Source organism: Entelurus aequoreus, linkage group LG11 (genome assembly GCF_033978785.1).
Source record: "Entelurus aequoreus isolate RoL-2023_Sb linkage group LG11, RoL_Eaeq_v1.1, whole genome shotgun sequence".
Taxonomy (NCBI): domain Eukaryota; kingdom Metazoa; phylum Chordata; class Actinopteri; order Syngnathiformes; family Syngnathidae; genus Entelurus; species Entelurus aequoreus.
Window position 1 is genome coordinate 50,359,927 of NC_084741.1, and position 25,838 is coordinate 50,385,764.

Sequence of the window (25,838 nt, forward strand, 5' to 3'; positions counted from 1 at the left end):
GTTGGTTTTGGCCTGTTCTGTACAGCAGAAAATGACAAATGTGATTTGATCAAAGTTTTTTGCTAATGTTTTAGGTGTGGTTACGGCCAATATAAACGGTTTTGCTCAAAATGATCGGTGGAATTTCTGTCCTCCTTAAAGCGTCTCGACAAACGCTACAATAATTGAACAGTGTTGACGAACATTGTTTTATCTGTTAGGGCCGCTTGCTCTCACCTGTTACTCACGCATTGCAAAATCCTACATAAATAATTGTTATAAGTTTATATCGTTCAAAGTTCAGATTGCATTTGATTTTTATTATTGCAGTATCCATAATGTTCTGCTTTCCACCAAGCGGTGCAGCTTTGTAGCTTACCAAAGTCATACCAAAAACATGTTGACATATTTTTGAGCGCCATGTGTAATGTTCTATATTCTCAATGAAACTTTAAAGTTTTGGTGTTGCTTGCTTACGGGTACCTGCTAGCGTCATTTATTTAACAGGTGTCAACTTGCAGTCCACACGTGTGGCTTATGTGTGATTGCCATCTACTGGTCACACTCATCATTACACCTTGTACCAAATACAATTGCTTTGAGGTCGGTAAGCACAGCCAGAATTAATTTGTACTTTAGGCACACTGGGTTATAAGCCACTCTGTTGATTTTTGAGAAAATGAAAGTGGGTCTTATAGTCCGAAAAATACGGTACTCTAAGTTATATCCCCATGGCATTTTTATTGCATTGTCCTTTGAGATGATATAATTGAATGGTTGCTGGACAAGGGTCAGTTTTGTGAGATACTGTATTCCTCTTCATGGTGAACTAGAAATAGTAGAATTTTAAACCCATGTTGTGTTATTGTTTATGCCCTTCAGAGACTCTACTACATGGTACTTATGAAAAGAGAAAATATTCATAAACGGGATACATACTTTGATACTCACCCACATATCTGATGTGGAAACCCCGTCGGTTGGTGCCGTGGTCAGACGACCAGCGGAGCAGGAGCTGGTGTCCAGTGGTGGTAAGACTGAAAGGTGTCTCAATGTCACCGCTAAGGGATGCCAAATTCTGGCTGTAGATGTTTGGACCTGGGGATGAAAACCAGAAGGAGCAGAGAGAGACAGAGAATTGAGTTGCATCATTTAACTGTTTATTCCTGAAATGAACATTCGATCAGTTTTTAATACTATATATCAGGACTCTTAAACTTAATTTACCTGGGGGCTGCTTGAGGTAGAGTCTGGGTGAGGCTGGGCTTCACTTCAGAATCACATTTTAACCATTTCAATACATTTGTTAACTACTAGTGGCAATAGTGACCCTGAGCTATGGTAGACCTGAAGGGGGACTTACAGTATGATGTATTTAGTTTTTTCTGACTTATATATATTGTTACAATGTTGGATATTTGTGTTTAGCAGTTCCAAAGTGTCAAATTGATAAGGTTCATGCATTTTTGTGTGAGATTGCGCGCCGATTTGGATGCCTCTCTATGTCTGGTTTTGCAGTCAGACCGTCATGACGTCACTGTGAGGTGAAGCACCTATTTCAACAAAAATGATTCCCGGGCGCGGCCACCGCTGCTCCCCACTGCTCCCCACTGCTCCCCTCACCTCCCAGGGGGTGAACAAGGGGATGGGTCAAATGCAGAGGACATATTTCACCACACCTAGTGTGTGAGACAATCATTGGTACTTTAACTTTAACTATTTGGACATTAAGTAAAGCTCTCAGGCTGTGAGAAAACACAAAAAAGGTAGGATAAAGTATTATTTTCATCTTATTTTAGCATGGACATAATAACACCAACATACGATGTGCAGTTACCTAAATGCTGTTAAAAGCAGCTGTTTTTATGCAGAGTCTAAATCAATAGGGGAGTGTGCAGGTGCACCTGATGGTGTGACCAGGTCAAATGATATGTTGTTTTTGAAGTTTATTTTTGACCGCAAAAAAAAAAAAGTGGTGACAACTTCAAAATATTGTGTTTAATTGTATCATGTATAATTTTCTAATATGATTGGAAGTAGCATGTGTTTATACTTGGTCACAGAAACCTTCAGAGGATTATTCTACTAAGGTCAACAGTGCAAACGTCTATCCCAGCTGGTCCAGAGAGGGGGTTTAAGACCCCAAGACATTGAGGAACTTAAGGGACAACAGCATTTGGGTTTTACAGTTTTACAGCTCTGACAGTTGTCTCACAGGACAGCAGAAGAGAGTCTGCCCAATTCTTCTCCGGGATTCCTGCAGGTCCTGTCTGAGGCTCGCTAAAGCAAATAAAGCTTTTTGTTCGACGATTCCTCTTGGCGTCTCCTTGGCTCATCACCCATCACACGACCATCAAATATACAACACTATAAATTCAAACAGTGTTTATTTTCAAAAGATAAATTATGAAACTTTTGGAGTAGTTGGAGCGTGGTTTCATTTTTTAATCTGGGAACGCCCTCAGAATTTACAATCTTGCAAACAGACCCATAAAAGTGACTGTGATTCGAGATTTACGAAAACTTTACACCAAAGCATATCCAACACGAATTATCTGGACCACAAGGAAGTGTTTTAAATGTAGATTAAATCATCATAGGGCCCCTTTAAGTCATCATAAATGTAAAATGTAATTTAAAAAGTGCATATTCTGAGACAATTCCAGTTGCTTACAGGAAGTTGCTCTTTGTGTTGCCAAATGTGTCTTTGTTTCACTGTAATTTTTGTGTTTGGACTGTTATTGTATTTAGTGTTCTTTATAATGGGATTAAAGATTGCTATAATGTATTTTACCAATAGCCACCCAGGGCGTGCGGTCCGCAATTACACTAAACTATGAAGTAAAGGGCAACAAAATATGGGCCGCAAATGGCCCACAAGTTTGAGACCGCTGCTCCACATGATGTGACATTCAACTGGGACATGTGTTCCAGCAAACGTGGATACTTTGGAGGAAACTTACCATCAAATATTTCCAAAATGTCAAACTCCTTTTCTGTCTGGAATAGTTGGAAGTGCAGCGAAATGTTGTAGCCCTTCTCCACATTTATCAGCCAAGAGCACATCTGAAGGTTGGGGTAGTTTTCAGGAAAACCTGGACTCAGGATTACCCCCGTTGAGTCAAAACGCACCTCGTGAGCAGGGCATTGGACTAGGGGGAGAGAAAAAAATGTATATTGTGAAAAAATATATGTATCAGTCTATGAAATGTGACAGTTATCTCTGCAAGTGTAGGCACAACTTTTCTGTGCATGACTTGGCTGAAATAATCACAATCTAGTTTTTGCCTTTTTTTCTGATGGAGACAGAAGTTTAGTCTTCGGGGCATCAAATGAAGGAACATGACTTATATAAAAGGTTAATGCGAACAACTGTTCCAGATAAAAAGGTCACTGAAAACAATTTGACTTATATCAAAATGTAAGGGAAAACTTGAAGACATGTGACATAATTCTGAATGTCTTCTGCTGGCCAGCTGAACTGGAACAGCCCTTGGCTCAAAAATAACATGTTCGCTCCAAAACAGCAGTCAGTTGTTTTCTAAATAAAACACGTCTCTTGAAACTAAGTTCACTGTGGATGTTGAGGTTATAAACATGTCCTTTTATATACTGGTAGGAAATATCAAAATATTGAAGTGGATACTGTGCTACTTTTGGCACTTAGTTAGTCATTATGTAAACAAGAGTAAGCTTCTTTATTACAAAACAAAGACGATTAATACTGATACCACAAACTAATTAGCATATTAGATTACCAAATTATACTGGATTAATGTGTTACCATATTGTTATTATCATTTGGATTTTTACAGTTTCACACTTTAAACCTCGCCCGAAAACACAGTTTGAAAACAATTGTAATTTTATCAACAGAACAGCAATAAAGCAAAAATATCACCCATTTTGAAAAATGATTTAGTTCATGAGTACGATCCGGGAAACTGTCTGTGTTTAGCTCAATGGTAGTATGCTGGTCATCCACACAGGCGATGTGGGTTTGAGCAACAGGTAAAACAACGTAGCCGAGAGAAAGAGAATGCACTATCGCTCGACGAAGCTGAGCTGGTTGTGATTGACAGCAATGATCACCAATTATTGCATTTTGCCATCAAAATCGGGTGCCCCTGATAGGGTTGGGCCCACGAGATTCAGCCCAGGAAAGCCCATGCATTAGGGTTGCCTTGATCAACATGTCCGAAAAGGAGTAAGAAGAAGCATATCTTATTTAATCCTACCCCTGTTCTGTTTTACAACAATTACAAACAGATGTGTTCACTTCCTGTGTTCAATCTATAACAATGATACCAATAAACAGATACAAAATAGATAATAAAGTTCAAATTCGAAATAAACTCAAACTCAAAACTCAAACATTGATAAATCGTTATTGATGATAATTGATGATTGATGGCTCTGCAATAAATGATAGAATGTCTCATTCATCAATAAGGTTAAATACATTTATTTTCCTTGAACTTGTAAACACATTGGGCCTGATCTTCTAAAAGTTTGCGTGCATTAAAACATGTGCCAACTTGATAGCGTACGCAGAGCTGATCTACTAAACTCTTCTGCACAGGATTGCATTTCTTAAGTGAGCAAAATAGGGAGTGCAATCCATTCTGTCCTCATGAATACACATAAATATATGCTGATTATCAGAATGCCCACAATACTGGTAAGAGAAAATGCAAATATAATGATTTAGCACATGCAGTCTGATTTATCAAGACTACAAGTATTTTGCGGCCGCTATTTTGCATCTCTATTTAGCATGTCTGAATTGTACATGCAAACTGGCAGTTGTGCAGAAATAGTTGTGAGAAAAGAGGCGATCGTGCTGCAGCTCTGTCCTATGTATGCTTGTCAACATATATGGACTGTCAAAAATAATAAAAATAAAATTCAGCAATATGGGCTTCTAATTATTTAGCTGCTGGATGACATGAGGAGCTGAAATGATTCTATTGATGTGTTTTTGTGTCTGCAGGATTTTATTTTAATGACTTTCCTTTTTTGATACACATTAAAAAACTTCTGCAATATTCCTTTTTCTTGCAACTGGGTTCTATTAACACAGATACGACTGTATATACGACGGATACCGCCCTCCAAAATAGTTTCTCTCTCTTTGATGAAATAACATTAGAGGAATTGTTAAGATGTGTAAATGGGACAAAACAAACAACATGTTTACTTGACCCATTTCCTGGGAAACTTATCAAGGAGCTTTTTGTATTATTAGGTCCATCAGTGCTAAATATTATAAACTTATCACTTTCCTCTGGCATTATTCCCCTAGCATTCAAAAAAGCGGTTATTCATCCTCTACTCAAAAGACCTAACCTCGATCCTGACCTCATGGTAAACTACCGGCCGGTGTCCCACCTTCCATTTATCTCGAAAATCCTCGAAAAAATTGTTGCACAGCAGCTAAATGAACACTTAGCGTCTAACAATCTCTGTGAACCTTTTCAATCCGGTTTCAGGGCAGATCACTCTACGGAGACAGCCCTCGCAAAAATGACTAATGATCTATTGCTAACGATGGATTTTGATGCGTCATCTATGTTGCTGCTTCTTGATCTTAGCGCCGCTTTCGATACCGTTGATCATAATATTTTATTAGAGCGCATCAAAACACGTGTTGGTATGTCAGACTTAGCCTTGTCTTGGTTTAACTCTTATCTTACTGACAGGATGCAGTGTGTCTCCCATAAAAATGTGACATCGGACTATGTTAAGGTAACGTGGGGAGTCCCCCAGGGTTTGGTTCTTGGCCCTGCACTCTTTAGCATTTGCATGCTGCCGCTAGGTGACATCATACGCAAATACGGTGTTAGCTTTCACTGTTATGCTGATGACACCCAACTCTACATGCCCCTAAAGCTGACCGACACGCCGGATTGTAGTCAGCTGGAGGCGTGTCTTAATGTAATTAAACAATGGATGTCCGCTAACTTTTTGCAACTCAACGCTAAGAAAACGGAAATGCTGATTATCGGTCCTGCTCAACACCGACATCTATTTAATACCACCTTAACATTTGACAACCAAACAATTACACAAGCCGACTCGGTAAAGAATTTGGGTATTATCTTCGACCCAACTCTCTCGTTTGAGTCACACATTAAGAGTGTTACTAAAACGGCCTTCTTTCATCTCCGTAATATCGCAAAAATACGTTCCATTTTGTCCACTCGCGACGCTGAGATCATTATTCATGCGTTCGTTACGTCTCGTCTTGATTACTGTAACGTATTATTTTTGGGTCTCCCTATGTCTAGCATTAAAAGATTACAGTTGGTACAAAATGCGGCTGCTAGACTTATGACAAGAACAAGAAAGTTTGATCATATTACGCCTATACTGGCTCACCTGCACTGGCTTCCTGAGCACTTAAGATGTGACTTTAAGGTTTTACTACTTACGTATAAAATACTACACGTTCTAGCTCCATCCTATCTTGCTGACTGTATTGTACCATATGTCCCGGCAAGAAATCTGCGTTCAAAGAACTCCGGCTTATTAGTGATTCCAAGAGCACAAAAAAAGTCTGCGGGCTACAGAGCGTTGTCTGTTCAGGCTCCAGTACTATGGAATGCCCTCCCGGTAAAAGTTAGAGATGCTACCTCAGTAGAAGCATTTAAGTCCCATCTTAAAACTCATTTGTATACTCTAGCCTTTAAATAGACCCCCTTTTTAGACCAGTTGATCTGCCGTTATCTTTTTTCCTCTGCCCCCTCGCTGGGTTATTCCAGTTCCGGTGACCATGGATGAGGTGCTGGCTGTGCAGAGCTGAGACCCGGGGTGGACCGCTCGCCTGTGCATCGGTTGGGGACGTCTCTGCGCTACTGACCTGTCTCCGCTCGGGATGGTCTCCTGCTGGCCCCACTATGGACTGGACTCTCACTGTTATGTTGGATCCACTAGGGACTGTACTTAGAGGGGGGGTTATCCACATATGCAATCCTCCCCAAGGTTTCTCATTGTCATTCACATCGACGTCCCTTGTGTGGACTCTGTGCCGAGGATGTCGTTGTGGCTTGTGCAGCCCTTTGAGACTTTTGTGATTCAGGGCTGTATAAATAAACATTGATTGATTGATTGAACTGTAACATCGCTGTGCACTCTCTTAATTATTGCCAGCGCCTTCCATGAGAGCACCGTCAGCACTATACATTGGGTTCCATTGACGATGCACTGCAGGACTACTTCTAAAATGCCCAGAAAAGTAGTATATAGATGTCTGCTGCATGTTTCAAAACTTAGCAAAACGCCGCATGTTGGAGCATGACAACATGAATGTGCAGTAAATAAGTGTCTCCAAGGTGAAAGCCGCATCGTACATGCAAACACTTCAGGCGGTTTGCGCCACTTTTGCTCTTCTTATCAATTATACACACAGTCACATGCAACACGCCCACTAAAAATACCTGCAATTTTATAGTTTGGGACGGCGTGGCGAAGTTGGTAGAGTGGCCGTGCCAGCAATCGGAGGGTTGCTGGTTACTGGGGTTCAATCCCCGCCTTCTACCATACTAGTCACGTCCGTTGTGTCCTTGGGCAAGACACTTCACCCTTTGCCTCTGATGGCTGTTGGATAGCGCCTTGCATGGCAGCTCCCGCCATCAGTGTGTGAATGTGTGTGTGAATGTGTGAATGTGGAAATACTGTCAAAGCGCTTTGAGTACCTTGAAGGTAGAAAAGCGCTATACAAGTATAACCCATTTATCATTTATTTATTATAGTTTGAGTTGTATTTGGAGCTTAGTATAATACTGTTGACCAATGTCCCCAAACTTTTTGACTCGGGGGCCACATTGGGTTAAAAATATTTGGCTGGGGGCCGGGCTGTATATGTACATATATATATATATATATATATATATATATATATATATATATATATATATATATATATATATATATATATATATATATATATATATATATATATATATTCCTTGCGCACCTATGTTGGATCCACTGTGGACTGGACTTTCACAATATTATGTCAGACCCACTCGACATCCATTGCTTTCGGTCTCCCCTAGAGGAGGGGGGGTTACCCACATATGCGGTCCTCTCCAAGGTTTCTCATAGTCATTCACATTGACGTCCCACTGGGGTGAGTTTTTCCTTGCCCGTATGTGGGCTCTGTACCGAGGATGTCGTTGTGGCTTGTGCAGCCCTTTGAGACACTTGTGATTTAGGGCTATATAAATAAACATTGATTGATTGATTGACTATTGACTGAAAGAGCGCGCATTTGATGATGTCACGTTATCGATGGGAATTTGTCCTCTGCATTTGACCCATCCCCTTGTTCACCCCCTGGGAGGTGAGGGGAGCAGTGGGCAGCAGCGGCGGCCACGCCCGGGAATCATTTTTGGTGATTTAACCCCAATTTTAACCCTTGATGCTGAGTGACAAGCAGGGAAGTAATGGGTCCCATTTTTATAGTCTTTGGTATGACTCGGCCGGGGTTTGAACTCACAACCTTACCGATCTCAGGGCGGACACTCTAACCACTAGGCCACTGAGTAGGTATATTAGATCATACATTCAATGATAGCGATTGTTCGTAACTGCCAAATTGCTTTCATTCGCTAACACGCAAAAAAGATGCACATGTTGAGTTATCTAAGGCGTACTTTAGGTCATTACGTGCTGAAAGCTGGAAGAGTGCGGGATATAGTGCTTACAACACTTTGGAAAATTAAGGTCATTACGTGATCAAAGCCAGAAAGGTTGCAAATAGCTCCTTTAATCTATTCCATAATTCAAAGACACATACCGGTATGCTACAGCAGAGGTGTCAAACTCGTTTTCATTGAGGGCCAAGTCGCAGTTATATGGCTGCCCCTCAGAGGGCCAACATGTAACAGTGAATATATGAATATAAATTTATAATCGCCTCGTGATATTATTACAACAATGCCTATGCATTTTTTTTGTTTTTACTTACAAATTGACGGATGAAGTCATAAGTCAAGTTGACAAGCAGATATGTAGGGGATTTTTGATAACCAAAAAATGCTCGGAATATCTTGTTACATGATCAGATAACATTCAGGTTTAAAAGATATGCAAATGCATCCAGTACAGATTTTCTGTCAAAATTGAAAGAACAAATAATTTGGAAAAAAGGACGAAAAGCTTTATTGATGCACATTATTTCTAGGCCACATTAAATGATGTGGCGGGTCAAATATGGCCCCCTAGCCTTGAGTTAAACATTTTTGTGCTAAAGGTTGTACATGCATACACAAGTTTTGAGTTTAATTTTACCCAAAAGTTTATATTGATTCTCTTTTTTAATAATAATTGTTGTACATTATTTGGTCGCAATATATAGTTTGCTTTGTGCATAATTTTAGCAGTTTGAAAATGTACCAAATCATTGAATTTAATTTTTGATTCACGATATGAAGGGTTTGTATGTTCTCTGTAACCAACATTATGCATTCTTCTAACTGACATCTTTTGTGACACAGTTAGTGAATGAAGGTTTATTTTGGAGTTATTTCTCCATATTTTTAGACAATAGTTCAGATATGATAACAGTAAAGTTGGCACGTTGTGTAAATCGTAAATAAAAACAAAATACAAAGATTTGCAAATCCTTTTTAATCTATATTCAATTGAATAGACTGCAAAGACAAGATAAGTAACGTTCGAACTGGTAAACTTTGTAATTTTTTGCAAATATTAGCTCATTTGAAATTTGATGCCTGCAACATGTTTAAAAAAAGCTGGCATAAGTGGCAAAAAAGAATGAGAAAGTTGAGAAATACTCATCAAACACTTATTTTGGAACATCCCACAGGTGAACAGGCTAATTGGGAACCATGGGTGCCATGATTGGGTATAAAAGCAGCTTCCATGAAATGCTCAGTCATTCACAAACAAGGATGGGGCGAGGGTCACCACTTTGTGAACAAATGCGTGAGCAAATTGTCGAACAGTTTAAGAACAAAATTTCTCAACGAGCTATTGCAAGGAATTTAGGGATTTCACAGGTCCATAATATCATCAAAAGGTTCAGAGAATCTGGAGAAATTACTGCACGTAAGGGGCAAGGCTGAAAACCAACATTAAATGCCTGTGACCTTCGATCACTCAGGCGGTACTGCATCAAAAATCAACATCAATGTGTATAGGATATCACCACATGGGCTTAGGAACACTTCAGAAAACCACTGTCAGTAACTACAGTTCATCGCTACATCTGTAAGTGCAAGTTAAAACTGTACTATGCAAAGCGAAATACATTTATCAACAACACCCAGAAACACCGCCGGCTTTGCTGGATCTGAGCTCATCTAAAATAGATTGATGCAAACTGGAAAAGTGTTCTTTAGTCTGATGAGTCCGCATTTTAAATTGTTTTTGGAAACTGTGGACGTTGTGTCCTCCGGACCAAAGAGGAAAAGAACCATCCGGATTTCATAGGTGCAAAGTTCAAAAGCCAACATCTGTGACGGTATGGGGGTGTATTAGTGCCCAAGACATGAGTAACTTACACATCTGTGAAGGTACCATTACTGCTGAAAGGTACATACAGGTTTTGGAGCAACACATGTTGCCATCCAAGCAATGTATTTTTAATGGACGCCCCTGCTTATTCAGCTTATTTCAAAAAGGTGTTTTTTGTCGCTCATGATTGGGAACGATAGGCAAAATTCCCAAAAAAGTGCAGTTCTTCTGTAATGCTTCATATTCATATATAAATATTTGTGAGGACGCATATTAATTTATCTAGGTGATCATGTTGCCACATATTTCTGTCTCAATGTATTCCTGTGACTCCAGTACCAGCTTGGCCAGTCGGACAGACATAGGCACAGGCTCAATGGCACCGGAGGAATGGCCCACCTTTGAGTCACGCACGGATGTTGTAATATAAATTGACTAATCAAACAAGAGTCAAAGTCTTTTGTATCTTTTTTAATAGCGCTGGCATGTTTGAATGTAAAAGATTGCAAACCAAATATTACAACATTTTAACATTAAACTCTAATCGGGCTGTGAGCAGGCTACTGTATAAATACATTTTGTTATCAGTTACACAAATTATATTTATCTTGGGAGTATTATGAATCATCCATCGCTTGTAATGTTTTAATATGTATTGTTGCAGCGACTACCTTTTCAATCGGGGTGAGCACTAATTCATCTCTGTTCCCCCTAATTGTCTGTTTTTTCCATTCACATCTATCTTAAAGTTCACTTTCTTCCTGATGACCGACCATTTATTTTTTTATTTCAGCCTGTGTGCAATTATAACCAGAGTACAAGTCTCTCAAGCTCACTACTCTGTCTTTCGCTGGAATCACAAAAAAAAAGCTACTCCTATGGAATAGTGATTGGGCAGAGCGTGCAGATCTCAGACACTTGGCTACTTTCAATATGATTTGCGTATTCATAAGGGGGCGTGACCTGTGTTGGGTATGGCCATGCCAAGCAAATTCTTGCAATCAATTTCAAGTTTATGCACACAATTAAATACATCACATTTGTTCTTGCGTACCTTGTTTTCTGGATTTGAAACTATGTCTATATTTAGTAGAAAAACCACACAACTCTTGAAACATGAGGCCCCTGGACCCGTGATACTGCTATTTACTGGAAAAGCAAACTAGTGCAGTAATGGCTGGCTAGCTAATTTAAATGCTAACATGAAAACAAGATACATTAACATATTTCCTCATTAAAAAAATATATATTATCAAGACTTTTAAGAGGTTAGTACTCCGTCTGCTCAAACCACAGGTAGAGCAGGTTCTTGACCCCCTACAGTTTGTCTACCAGGATGACATGGGAGTGGACGACACGGTCCTCTACATGCTGCATCTGTCCATGTCCTTCCTGGAGGGAACTGGAGGCTATGTGAGGCTGATGTTCTTTGACCTCACCAGGGCGTTTAACACCATCCAGCCTCTCTTACTAAGGGAGAAACTGGTGAGGATCGGAGTCGATGCTATTTTTGCCAACTGGATCTATGACTACCTAACGGGACGGTCACAGTATGTCAGGCTAGGGAGGAGTGTCTCAGACATTGTGGTAAGCAATACGGGGGCACCACAGGGTGCCGTTCTGGCCTCCACCTCTTCACAATTTATACCACAGACTTTGCACACAACTCTGCTACATGCCACATAGACAAGTATTCTGATGATACCGCTGTTGTGGCATGTGCGAGGGGAGGGTATGAAACCTGGTGGCTCCTTTCTCAGACCGAAGCATTAAAAATGGTCTAATCCTTAACACGTACAAGACCAAGGAGGTGATCATTGAGTTCTTCCCATCAGCCAGTCCAAATAAATAGACAGGTCATTGAAGTGATCCAGTTGTACAAGTACCTGGGAGTTCACCTGGACCACAAACTGGACTGGTCAACACAGGCAAATGCTGTGTACAAGACAGGTCAGAGCAGACTCCTTTTCTTGAGGAGGCTGAGGTCTTTTGATGTGAGCAGTCTGATGTTACACATATTTTATCAGTCTGGTGTAGCAAATGCCATTTTCTATGGAGTTGTGTATGGGGTGGTAGCGTGACCTCGAGGGACAGTAACCGTTTGGACAGGCTGATCATAAAATGTGTCTCTGTGATGGGGAAAATGTGGATTCTGTGGGCGCTGTGCTTGAGAGAAGGATGAGGTCATCCAGGGCATCCTAAGTAACCCCAGACATCCTTTGCATGACACTATGGCCGTAACTGTAGCAAGACGCTCATCTCATTTCACTGCAGAAATATGTTGTTCTTTCGGCCATAAGACTGTACAACAGATTTGTCTGAACTATACATGTGCATTTTGTTACTGTTGTGGGTATCGTTGAGAAGTGAGTATTCATTATTGTTGTTGGTATAAGTCACAGGTGTCAAACTCAAGGCGGGGGGCCAAATCTGGCCCGCCACATCAATTTGTGTGGCCCCCGAAAGCGTGGAAATAATGTGTAAATAAAGTAACTTATCTTTTCTTAATAAATGTATTACAAAAATAAATGTACTGTGTGCAATTACATATATTTACATTTTAATCATCTCTAATAATAAAACAAACTATTATATCATCATACATTTCAAAACAATGTTATTGTTCAAATAAAGATAAATACTTAAATATCTGCTTGACTTATGATTTCAAAGCAAGTTCTCCAACAAACTGTTCATGTAAAAATGTTACATTAACATTTTTTTTTCAGTAATATCCACTTTCAATATAGAGTAATAATACACTATAAAACACAACAACAGTATATTTTACAGTATAAAAAACTTGCATGAAATTTTACTTAAAAAAACAGTGGTACTGTTTTTCCATTCCATTTAATTTAGTTGAATGCATTTTTGTAGTTTATATGCTGTAAAAAAAAAAATATATATATATATATATATATATATATATATATATATATATATATAGGCAAATTTACGGTAAAATTGTGGCGACTGAGCTGCCAGTTTTATACAGTACAATCTAAAGATTTTGTTATGTACAGCGTACATAAAAAAGACATAATCAAATACATGGACAATTATACACATGTTTTATACATACACATTTATATTTATACTGTATATTATTCACTGTTAAAAGCGGCCCTCTGACGGCAACCATAACTACGATCTGGCCCTCAATGAAAACGAGTTTGACACGCCTGGTATACGTGGATATGTTTTAATGCTACTGGACACCCGAATTTCCCCTATGGAGGATCAATAAAGTATTTATCTATCTATCTCTCTATCTATCGAAACTCATTCAAACACATTTCTGTCTGAGCAACTAAGCTATTCAATTTTGCACAATGGACTTACAAGATGTGCTTTCTTAAGAGAACAGAGTGACTGTTGTATACTCAGAGGAATAGGAGACAGAGGTGTTTTAACGGTGTGTTCAAGAGCCGCTGAACAGTGTAGGACGCCACAACGTGAGCCAGATATGATACATAATGGTAATAGATTTGACTTTTCGTGCGCTTTTAAATTAAATAAATCTTAAGACGCGACTGTACAAACCAATATAAAAGTGTATCCATTAAAACAGATAAAACTCTAAGACTAAAACACTACCAGTGAAGCGTAAGAAATACAAAACAGGCAAAATAGTGGGTTTTCTAATAGTGTTTCTCTTTATTATAGTTATTTAAAAAAAATAAAAAAATAAAACTTTGTCAAACGATATCCCGTGTGTATTAGTACATTTTGAACACATCCAACAATACCGTGGTAATAATGATAACCGTTATATTGAGTTTTCATAATGTTAAATACCTAATTTAACAGTGCACATTTACAAAAACTAAATTATGATTATTTTTGAGAAGGTGGGACTGAGATAGGCTCCGGCGCCCCTCGCGACCCCGAAGGGATTAAGCGGTAGAAAATGGATGGATGGATGGACGTAGTTTACTTTGCAATCTAGGAAAGCCTCCAGAATCCAACATCTTGCTGATAGACTCAAAAAATTGACACCAAAGCATATCCATTGCTTATTATCTAGACCACAAAGAAATGTGTTCAATGTAGATTAAAATCATCATAGGTAGTACCCTTTCACTAATTTGATACTAGGTTTTAGGGTATTCGTTAAGATTTATTTTTTTCCTGTGACATTCAAACTTCCCTGTAAAAATAAAAGTAACTGTTAATGTTTCAGTATATATATTGTCTATTCTCAAGGTCAGAAAACATATTTGAGACCACAAGCTTGAAAACAGAGGACATTTTTCCTGACTTCAGAGTTCCTTGTAGACATTTTACACTGTGCAAATGCATGCCACTTTATTAATGAGTAGTGCCATGTAACTCAAAAACATTACACTTAATTAGCTTGCATCTACTAAATATTAAATATTTAAGAAAGGGAGTGGGGGCCACAACATTCCCGCTTGTATGCTTGGTTGTTGTCCCTTCGGGTGCCCCTATTTAATAGTTTATTACTGCACTCAACACAGGCAACAAAACAAAATTCTGATATCAACTACAACACTGACTGTGTTGTTGTGTAAAACTTACTATATAATAAAGTTTATTCAGTGTAGTAATATAAAGTCTGCAAAGTTTTAATGGTTGGTGCTTGATATTATGACAGACACATTAAGATCGGTAGGAATCACCTTTCAATTATTAACACAGTGCCTGAGGAAATACCTGCAAAACCAAGGACAAAGTAGTCTAGCCATAGACTGACGTTACCTTTAGGCATAAAATGGCGATTACCAGTAGTCCTGGCAGAAAACAAACGTAGAACCCCAGAGATTTTTTTTTCCTGCCTTATCAGCAGGCTGCTGACAGGAAATGGCCCCTTTACAACCTGACTTCAGCAGCCTCGTGTAAGTGAATAACAGGTCAACTCATATTAAGTTCAACCTTACATGTCCCAACGAGAGCAATTAGTTTTGTGTAAGAGGTGGCACGGGGACAGAACACGCCCAATAAAAGAAAAAGTAATGAATTCTTGATGACAGTAATGAGGTGATCCATGAAAATGTCAGGGAAACAACTCTAAAATAGCCTTGTACTCATTCAATATAAAAGCTCTAGGCACGTTAGATCACACAATATTCTGTCTGTGTACTGTCTTATATTCAGTTTTTGGTAGCATTATTGTCAGACTCAAAAATACAATTTATCATCATAACCTACTGCAAAATTGTCTCTTTACCTGTTTATTTTGCATGACCCTGGATTAGGGTGTACTTCTGTTCACGGAAAACGGAAATGCTGATTATCGGTCCTGCTAGACACTGACACCTATTTAATAATACCACCTTAACATTTGACAACCAAACAATTATACAAAGCGACTCGGTAAAGAATCTTGGTATTATCTTCGACCCAACTCTCTCGTTCGAGTCACACATTAAGAGTGTTACTAAAACAGCCTTCTTTCATCTCCATAATATCACTAAAATGTGTTCCATTTTGTCCACCAGCAACGCTGAGATCATTAGTCATGCGTTCGTTACGTCTCGCCTCAAATACTGTAACATATTATTTTCGGGTCTCCCTATGTCTAGCATTAAAAGATTACATTTGGTACAAAATGCGGCTGTTAGACTTTTGACAAGAACAAGAAAGTTTGATCATATTACGCCTATACTGGCTCACCTGCACTGGCTTCCTGTGCACTTAAGATGTGACTTTAAGGTTTTACTACTTACGTATAAAATACTACACGGTATAGCTCCATCCTATCTTGCTGATTGTATTGTACCATATGTCCCGGCAAGAAATCTGCGTTCAAAGAACTCCGGCTTATTAGTGATTCCTAGAGCCCAAAAAAAGTCTGCGGGCTATAGAGCGTTTTCTATTCGGGCTCTAGTACTATGGAATGCCCTCCTGGTAACAGTTAGAGATGCTACCTCAGTAGAAGCATTTAAGTCCCATCTTAAAACTCACTTGTATACTCTGCCCCCCTCTTCTGCATGGAGAGTTTATCAGGTGACCACAGATGATGCACTAGCTGTTCAAAGTCGGGACCCGGGGTGGACCACTCATCTGTGCATCAGTTGGGGACGTCTCTGCGCTGCTGACTTGTCTCCACTCAAGATGATCCCCTGCTGGCCTCACTATGAACTGGACTCTCACACTATTAACTAGATCCACTCCACATCCATTGCGCCGGTTGCCCAGGGTGGGTCCCGCACATCTGCGGTCCCCTCCAAGCTTTCTCATTGTATCCCGTTGGGTTGAGTTTTTTCTTGCCCTGATGTGGGATCTGAGCCGAGGATGTCCTTGTGGCTTGTGCAGCCCTTTGAGACATTTGTGATTAAGGGCTATATAAATAAACATGGTTGATTGATGGAACATACCGATTGTATTAACTTCAATAGCTAGTTAACTCTAAAACAGATCAGCAACATATTTTTACTGTATGCCAAACTACTCAACAAATTAATATTGTTTTGTGTAATTTTGATTGACAACTTGGATCTCAATAGATAAAGCAACTTGACTTCCCAACACTGCTGGTCAACGACTGCACAGACACGGAGGGATCAAAAGCTGCTATATGACTGATTGCCTTAGCAGTACAAATAACTGAAAAGTAAAGCTGTGCTCGACCTGTAAAGTTCAACAGGCTTTTCATCTCTAAAACTGACAGGTTAATTTAGAAACGGAAATCTAAATTTCCTCCCTCATCCTTGAACATATTTGGTCGTCTCACCACTTGCAAAGGAAAGCTGACAAGAACACGTTGGGGGTTAGCGCACAATGTACGTCGGATTCAAACCTATTATTGAACATAGAATGAAAAATAAAAAGCATGCCCATCTTAGTCCATTTTTAAGGAACCACAGCGTCCAGTTGACAGAAATTTCAATAACGCATTTTCTTAATGTATTTTTACTCCTGAAATGACTCTGGCAGTCATTTACCATAATATCAATTAGTTGTTGTGTAATCGATAAGTAATTGTACTTGTAATGCCCCTTTTCCATCGCCAGACTTGATATGCCGCCCCCTCTTTGTGTGACGTCAACTGCAGAATCCCATTTTCCCACATAGACAGCGTGTATGAACACATGTAAAACAATTTTTTTGATCACTTAACTGCCTATTTTTTTCTGATACGGTTAACATTATTAGAAAAATAAATCAATAAAAGAATCGCCATTTCTGGACTTCCTTGCTTTTCCATCTCCTAGTCCATAGACACCATAGCCCGTGTTTCCTCATGCTCTTTCGGCATTTCATCAGTAGAAGAGGACGCACAATAGGATACGAGTGGCTTATCTTTTCTTCCTATCGTATGTCTTTCTACGTTTTTCCACAGGTTCTAACTTAGTCTATCTCCCTTCGAGGGCGCTCCTGATTTCCGGAATTGCATTTGGCTTGAGTCTTTTAAATATTTTCCATTCAGAAATAACGTGATACGGGATGAAGATGCTATTAAACACATACTACACAAAAATCTTCTGCAAGTGACATCCACAGGCTGATGCTGGCCCGCCCACTTGTTAGAAAAAAAAGCTTAAAATTCCCATTTTTGTCTAATTTAGGGGGAATTTTACCTGTAGACATCAATTTTAGGTCCAGAAATATGAAACACGTGCCAATGTTGTCAGCATTAGAGGCACCCTTTAAATGTCTGGCATAGGTATTTTGTAGCTTCCAGTACCTGCAGGAATTTGCTATTATGTCGTGATTGCATCAACTTCCGCAGATTCAGATAACTTTTTCGGGTCCTTGCAATTTTATCCAATCAGCACAACTTTACCACACACTCTTAGTCTGCCCTCGCGTTCGTCATCTTTTTGTTACAGGTTTACGTCCTTGTTAAAACTCAGGCAATTAAGAAGTGCGCTGTTAAATCATTGTTTTATTTTATCTTTTGGTGTGTTGGGATTATAACAAAGCTGTGGACAGACTCCTAACATTGCTTCAGCCATCTTGAATCATACACACAATTATATATTGCCGTACATTACACAATACCATGGTATCCGTATATTTGGCATGACGTTTGCCATCACGGTAAAATATTAATAGCATATTGGTAAAAAGACAAACTGATGCAAAAAAATAAATCCCTTAAAACAACACAACTTATGTCACAACTTTTTTTTTTAAATCTTCCACAAATTCAGCCATTTTAGGTCCCTGGATAGACTAAGTTTCTAACAAGATTAACTTCATCCTTCCATGTGTAGCTTTATGCGTAACAGTTAAATGTAATTGCTCTAACAAGAAATACCATACTGCAAAACTTAAGCATTTTACATGATCGCAAATCATAGTCTTGCAGTTGTGTAAGACTTCCTTGACAACATATTAGCTATTATCTGACATTAGAGGTGGTCTTTGTAAACCATTTGAAAATAATAATGAATAGGTTTGATTTTGCAGTGAGCAAGAATGCATGAATAAGAAAGAAAACCATAATAAATAATACAAGGATTTGTAATTATGGTTAATTACAGAGTTAATTATGGTTATTATCTTAATTACGGAGGTAATTATGGTTATTATTTTCAACAATACAGTCTGAGTTTGTCAAAATGCATGTCGTGGTTGATCCCTTTTGTCCAGAAACGACCCAAAACATGTGCTCTCCTACCCAATAAAGGACTACATAAGAGATTGCTTTATTGAGGAATAATTTCTATCGACCAGGAAATTATTTGTAACCCATCTCTTATGGGTTTTTTAAACATGTTTTGTAGCATTCCTATGAAAAACATGTGACGTCCACTTTTATTTCAACACATCATGGCTCAACCATTGGTTTGACAAGCCTGCTGGTCTTTAAATGTTTTAGGTTCTTAGGGGATGAAAGTTTGTTCTTGGGTCAGCAATGTCTATTTTACAAGTGTCAATGACTTAACAGACCTGCTGATGCCACAGCTTACTAAAAGACACCCTGGTGGTTGTCTGTTAAATGATGCATCAGTCGAGGTGCTGCAGACTGCAACCAACCTCGGCGGGCTGGTGTCAAGTGTGTGAACACGCACACACACACACACACACATACACAGACACACACACTCACATACAACAAACCTGATAATTGTTTAACAGCACAAGTGAATTGATATACGTAAAATGCACACAAATGACATTGACTATATTTGAATCTGCATATTTTTAAATATAAAAAGTGAAAATATAAAAACAGAATCTCAGACATTAAATGGAACTAACCTTGACAGACTGGTGGGGGTCCATCCATTTGTAGCCGCTCTCCAAGTCGACAGGTCAGAATCTCACTGCCTACCAAGGTGAAGCCTGGCAGGCACGAGTACCGAATAATGTCTCCTGAGAGGTCATTCACGCCCGCAAAGAAAGAAACACACACACACACACACACAGGTCACAGGTGGGCGGGGGGGGGGGGGGGGGGGGAGGAAATGCTCATAATTCACACTCAAGGCACGCATGCACAGGCTGCCTCTTCCTCACCACTAGCGCTCTGAACAGTAATCAAAAACACATTTTCTAATGAACAATGACATCCACTCTTCAGGCACTTCATATAAATCAACGTGCAGTTTGATTTCCGCACCACCACACAGACACTGCCCTCCAATGAATATAGGTGACAAGATGCAAAAAGAAAGAACGGCTAGAAAGGGGAATTGCTAAAAATAAAACACAGACGAAGGTCTTCACACAAAACATGAGGGATTAAATCACGACAAATAATTCAAACAAACCATGCAGCACTACGGTAGCCCACTGTGCCTTGAAAAACGGAATCATTCCTTATTTTGAAACAAAAGTATTGTTTGTCCCATATTACAGTGAGAATCAAAAATAGTCTGTTAAATGTTAATGGAATCGATGAATAACAGAGCGCTTTATATGACATTTTACTGCAAACATATTCCTCCCGACCCTTTCCTGCTCTGTCACTAATGAGATAATAAAAAGGCAGAGGTAACCAAATCTGTTATTTTGAGGGCAAAGGGCATGGGTTCGATTCCCGGCCTAAGTTGCGGCAATAAGGGTATCTAGAAGTAAACATGAAGTTAAATCCTCCTGCCAATGTATTGCTGCTGTACACGGCCCCTAATGGGGAAAAAGCCAAAAGACATGATTTATTATGTTAATTGTGCACTGAAAGATAACTTATCTGAACTTAATTATGTTTAAACATAAATACACAAGGTTTGAGTCAAACAGCACACAATTAAGGACTTTCATATCTGGATTTTGGATATGACATTGGAAAAGCTTGTTCGTATCCCTTTTGAATGGTTCTAAGTTTGTAAGGAACTTGCATTTGTGGGATGAGCTTATACTTGAGTTGCGCAATGAAAAGTTGGCCAAATGTTCTTAGCCAATGCCTGCCATTAGCTCTTTTTTGATATTTGGTGGATTCAATAATTGTTTGAAGAAACAAGACAATTGAGCAATTTAACAATGTATTCATGGAGCAAAGAGGAAGCTCATGTGTAGAAGAATCTTATACAGCGACAACAACCAGGCACCTCTCCCTCATGATGGTCACCAGCCTGGTCACAAACTGCTGTGGGATGGAAGTATAGTATAGTATAATGTAGTATAAAAATGTAAAAAAAAAGTAAAAATTAAAAATTAAAAAAATAAAAAAAAAAAATATATATATATATATATATATACTATATCACACGCTGGTAGGTGTAACGACAATTAGGTCAGCTGGCCCTGCCAACACGATGTCCCTCATTTATTTTTTAAGGCGTTGTCAACCCTATGATTAAATATTGATGTCATGACCCTAGGCCACAAGTCAGTAAATATGCAAAGAACACAAACCTATTTCAAAGTGCTCATCGTCAGTTAGAACAGTGGCGTTAGCGACAGGAGGCGGCGGCTGACATGTTCTCAGTTGGTATGCTGTTGGAGAGGCGACATACATCATAAGTGAACCTTGATAAGATGGCAATTTGCTTCCTTTCACTGTTCATGACATTGAAATCCAGTTAACTAATTTAGCTCGGATGAAGAACATTTTTATTTTTAATCGAGTTCTTTTCAAAATGAGTGTTTTATTAGCAGTCAAAAATAAGCAAAAAAGGCAGTCTTCATTTGTGATAAAAATGAACTATGTCTCATGCTAATGTAAAAAAGGGGAAAGTCAAATAATGACGTTTCTAATATGTAAAATGTGATTGTTACAATATAGAAGTATCAGTTCAATCTCCCACCCTTATTTTATGTTGTAATGGGAGAGCTAAAGATCTGACACAAAAAGGACCTTGTAAAATATACGTACAAAATGGACTTCGCTTGGCTACAATAAAAGAAAACAGTACCGTAATAATTAAGCACAAAGAAGCCACTGGTACTGAAGTCACTGTGGAACTTGATGAGGATTTGGTTGGCAGTGGTAGAGACGGTTTCCTGTACAGATGTACCACTGAACTGACCGATCTGAGGCGAGGTCTGGTCAGGTCCATCCCTGCAATGTGAGATGAGCAGACAAAAAAACAAAAGACTATTTAAAAAGCTCAACATAACACAAACGTTAGAAAATAACAGAATGATGTAGGTATTTCATTCAACTTTTGGACGTTTTTCAAATCAGGAGTTGAATATTCTTAGTGCAACTGTAAAAAAACTAAAAATGAAATAATATTGGAGTGGAACCAACTCTCAAATGTCTTAAGGTAAACAAGATTTAGGGTTCAACCATCATTTGTAAAAAAATACAATGTCATCCAGTCCCTCTAGGAATTTGGAATGTTGCGATTGCAGCAATTCATGCAAATTCAACCACAGCGCAGGAATTATGTGCATCCTTGTAGATTGGTCTAGTTCCCGCAACTCCCTTGAACATTTTGGACAATCCTCGTCATTTTCGTCAATCAAATTTTGCGTGTCAACTGCGCCAATAACAATAATAATCACCATTTGTCTCTCATTTGTCAACAAAAATCACTACAATAGCTCGTTTTGTAAAAGTTCCCGATTGTTGTCAACAAAATTAGTCTGTGGCCGGTAAAGTCAGGCCTTCAAAATAAAAGATGGCCACAGTCACATGTGTAAAAATGCCAGCAGATGGAACGGGCCCCAGACGTGAGGCCAATAGACGGATTATGTGTTGTCCTGTAAAGGGCACCAAAATTAACAGTATAACTGTTTTCTTGTCCTGTCTGACAACTAAGGGACTGAGTAAGGAAATTTCCTTAGAATTGAAATTGAGCTAAAACTCCCAAAATGAATGCTGATTAAATAGAAAGGCTCTTGAAATGTGTTTTTAATGTGACCAGTGACCACGCTTTTCAGTAAGACACAGAGTAAAAAAAAAATCACAAGTTTATGCAAAGTTTAAAAAAAACTCAAAGTATCTCATCTTCTGTGCACCTTTTAAATGGAGCTGCCGGAAAATAATGCATTTTAGGCAGCATCAATTACAAAAGAAAAGAAAAATCCCGTTCAATCCTGAGGGACTGATTGTCACAGCATATCACTCACGCAACCTTATTTCAACCAGACTCCAATGTTTAAATTTGTGCGTTTTGCTTTTTACAACACTTACTTTTGAAAAGGACAATGTTAACAAAAGAAGGCCACAAAATAAATATATCCATGTAGGAATGTGGATGAAGGTTCTGTTCGGCAATCTTTAGCGCTATTATTAAGTGTGAGAGTAAAGAGTCCTAATATAACGAATCAACGTAATGGCAATCCTTTTATAATTGGATCATGATGAGGGTTATTGTTGTAACCAAGCTTTGTTGGCATAGCAGTTTACACACCTTAAGTGTGAACCTTTACTCACTGCAATGCATCAAACCTCAGTGGATGGCAGCCTATGTCCTGTTCACTGACATAGGCTAGCACCCTTGTTAACGAACTGCTAAACCACACGATCCTAACGTAGTATGGAAGTAGGCAAGCGTGCTCTGAAGTTGAGAAGTTTAAAAGTGTACGGCAGGAACAGTCTGTGAAATTTTATTTTGGCATAGTGCCAGATGTGGGTGAGATATCCGAGCTTGAAAGCCCTGAATGTTGTCAAGATGTCTGTTTCTGAGTAGTCACTTGGACAGCATCCACTTTGACAGTTGGAGTTGCAGCCCGAGCTGAAGAAACTTCTATAGGTCCTCCAACTAAGTGTTGAAAGAAGTGTGAAATTGACAAGTGACACTGTTCTGAGATGTCACGTCAAAATCGAGCTAAGTGCGATGGTGAAGGTGATTTATGGATACAAACAGTTGATATGAGCTGCCTGTGCTGGTTGGGGTCAGAGATGGAGAAGACATATTTGAGAGGAGTACAAAGTCAATCTGCTTTACCACTGCCTCTTCTCAGCGTGACAGCAGACATAGCTCAGACACCTACTGTAATTACCAGACTGTCTCTAGAACACCTCTCTGTGGAAATACGGTACATTCGGACCTGAGAGTCCAGGTGCATAATTACAACACACATATGGTTTAACCTATCCTGGAGGATCGATGAGCTGGGGGACAATAGGTAACATGTAAGAAGGAGCTGTACAACCAGGGCTAAATGCGTGTACAAATAAATAATACATTATACACATGGCATCCATGCATGTGTGAACATCTGATCCATGGAACAACATAAATCAAAGGGGAAGGATTAAGTGTTGATACTGCGCAATGCCGAAGCCAGTAAGCAGTTTAGGAGTGCATTGAAATGCTCAAGGGCAACTTTCCTTGCTGAATAACAATGTTTTGGTCCTCTAGGCGTCTCCAGCCTTCACAGCCAAAAGGTCTCGGTCAACCCGTGCTGATGCCCACTTAAAACTAAAATCTGGCATTTTGGCAAGTCTGAGTGCTCTTATCTGCACCCATAGTTGGTACACGTCTTCTCCCTTGGCACGATTGGAAAAGCCGGGCCAGAGACTGGCACAGTTGGCCATGCGTGTACACTCGCGCAAGCATAGCTTTGCTGAGTCATAGAAAGACTATAATGTGATCACTCTTCACCTACTCTCAAATATAACCACCACATTTTATAATATAAATAAATATAAAGATTAAAACTAATACACAAATTTAAAACCTACTGTATGACGTGCTCTTTCATTTACGAGTACAGTGAATCGCCACACACAACAACACGTGGCTGCCATATTTCCCTTATGTCATGTCATTACACTCTATATAGCCACTGTATGCTATAAAAATACATTTTGTAATATATTTATGTATATGCAACACTAAATTGACCATAGTGTGTGAATGTGAGTGTGAATGTTGTCTGTCTATCTGTGTTGGCCCTGCGATGAGGTGGCGACTTGTCCAGGGTGTACTCCACCTTCCGCCCGAATGCAGCTGAGATTGGTTCCAGCGACTCCCCGCGACCCCGAAAGGGACAAGCGGTAGAAAATGGATGGATGGATGGATGGATTTATGTAGATACAGAATGTGTCTGCTCGCTTGGGAAACACCAATCCTTATCTTCAATTCGGCTCCCTCAAATGTCTTTGGTGAAGGCCGTGTTGTAAACATCCCAGGAGACATCACAGTGATACCCGCACTGAAATCCCTCCCTCTTTCAACAACACCTGGGGAGTTCAACTCTGGTAGCCATGCCTGCAGAGCTACTACAGGCCTGTAGACATAACACACACACCATGGACCATGGGCTGCACATATGCACACATACTCTAACCCCCGTCCCACGCCTTTGCCACCGCTTAACTACTTATGAGCAATGGACAGCTGGAGCCGCACCAGAAAGCCCGCAGCTTTGTCACTGGAGGCCCCTGGCCCCTTCCCTCCTGTTGCAAGTCTTGTGGTTTCTGTATTGTAACATGTGTACAGTATGTGTGCCTATCATTTTTTTTTCCTGGCCCCAGACTGAGCACCCCCCTATAAGAGCCCAGTCTGGGATTGACTTTTTTTTTTTTACTCATTCGCTCCCCCCATCGTGCGTAAACCTTTTTCTCACCTTTTATAGTGCGCCGTGAGTGGCGAAACCTCCTGTACAATGTGTGTCTGCTCTTAAAAGAGTTTGTGCTTTAAATTATATTTTGTTGTACTTGTGCAATGACAATAATGTTCTTTGCTTTCTTACTTCCCAGATTATTACTGATTTAAAGCTGGGATACCTAAGTTATATTCTTTAACTAAAAAGTGAAGGGCATGTACGGTGGGAACTTGTTTGCAGTAAAGCATGGCTGCCGAACACCCACCTGGAAAGATCGCAATACCTGCGCTTGCCATTACAGCATATACTGCTAAAAGAAAAAAAAACGGAAATTAGAGGAAGAAAAGAAAGATGTCTTAAAAAAACCAAAGAAGAGCCAAAACTCAAATAAATATTTGTCCTGCGTATTAAAGATGGAGGACATTACGGCCCAGTCTTGGATGCGCAAGTGGTTATTTTCCTTCTAGACAGGCAAGCTAATGTTCCATCCATCCATCTTCCTCCGCTTATCC

General features: G+C 39.4%; 1 protein-coding gene across 3 annotated transcripts in view; it reads right to left on the reverse strand.

Moving 5' to 3' along the window:
• The window catches only part of LOC133660203 (CUB and sushi domain-containing protein 3-like), a 616,484-nt gene that overhangs the window by 164,755 nt on the left and 425,891 nt on the right, over positions 1-25,838 (reverse strand). For 2 of the 3 annotated variants that reach the window (XM_062063482.1, XM_062063484.1), the window contains exons 44-48: positions 21,738-21,883; positions 21,238-21,318; positions 19,642-19,755; positions 2,943-3,131; positions 919-1,077 (exon numbers count right to left, since the gene is read on the reverse strand). In XM_062063482.1, the coding sequence (XP_061919466.1) occupies positions 919-1,077; positions 2,943-3,131; positions 19,642-19,755; positions 21,238-21,318; positions 21,738-21,883 (689 nt within the window). The remainder of the gene's footprint in view (positions 1-918; positions 1,078-2,942; positions 3,132-19,641; positions 19,756-21,237; positions 21,319-21,737; positions 21,884-25,838) is intronic. The other variant, XM_062063483.1, reaches the window with a different exon arrangement.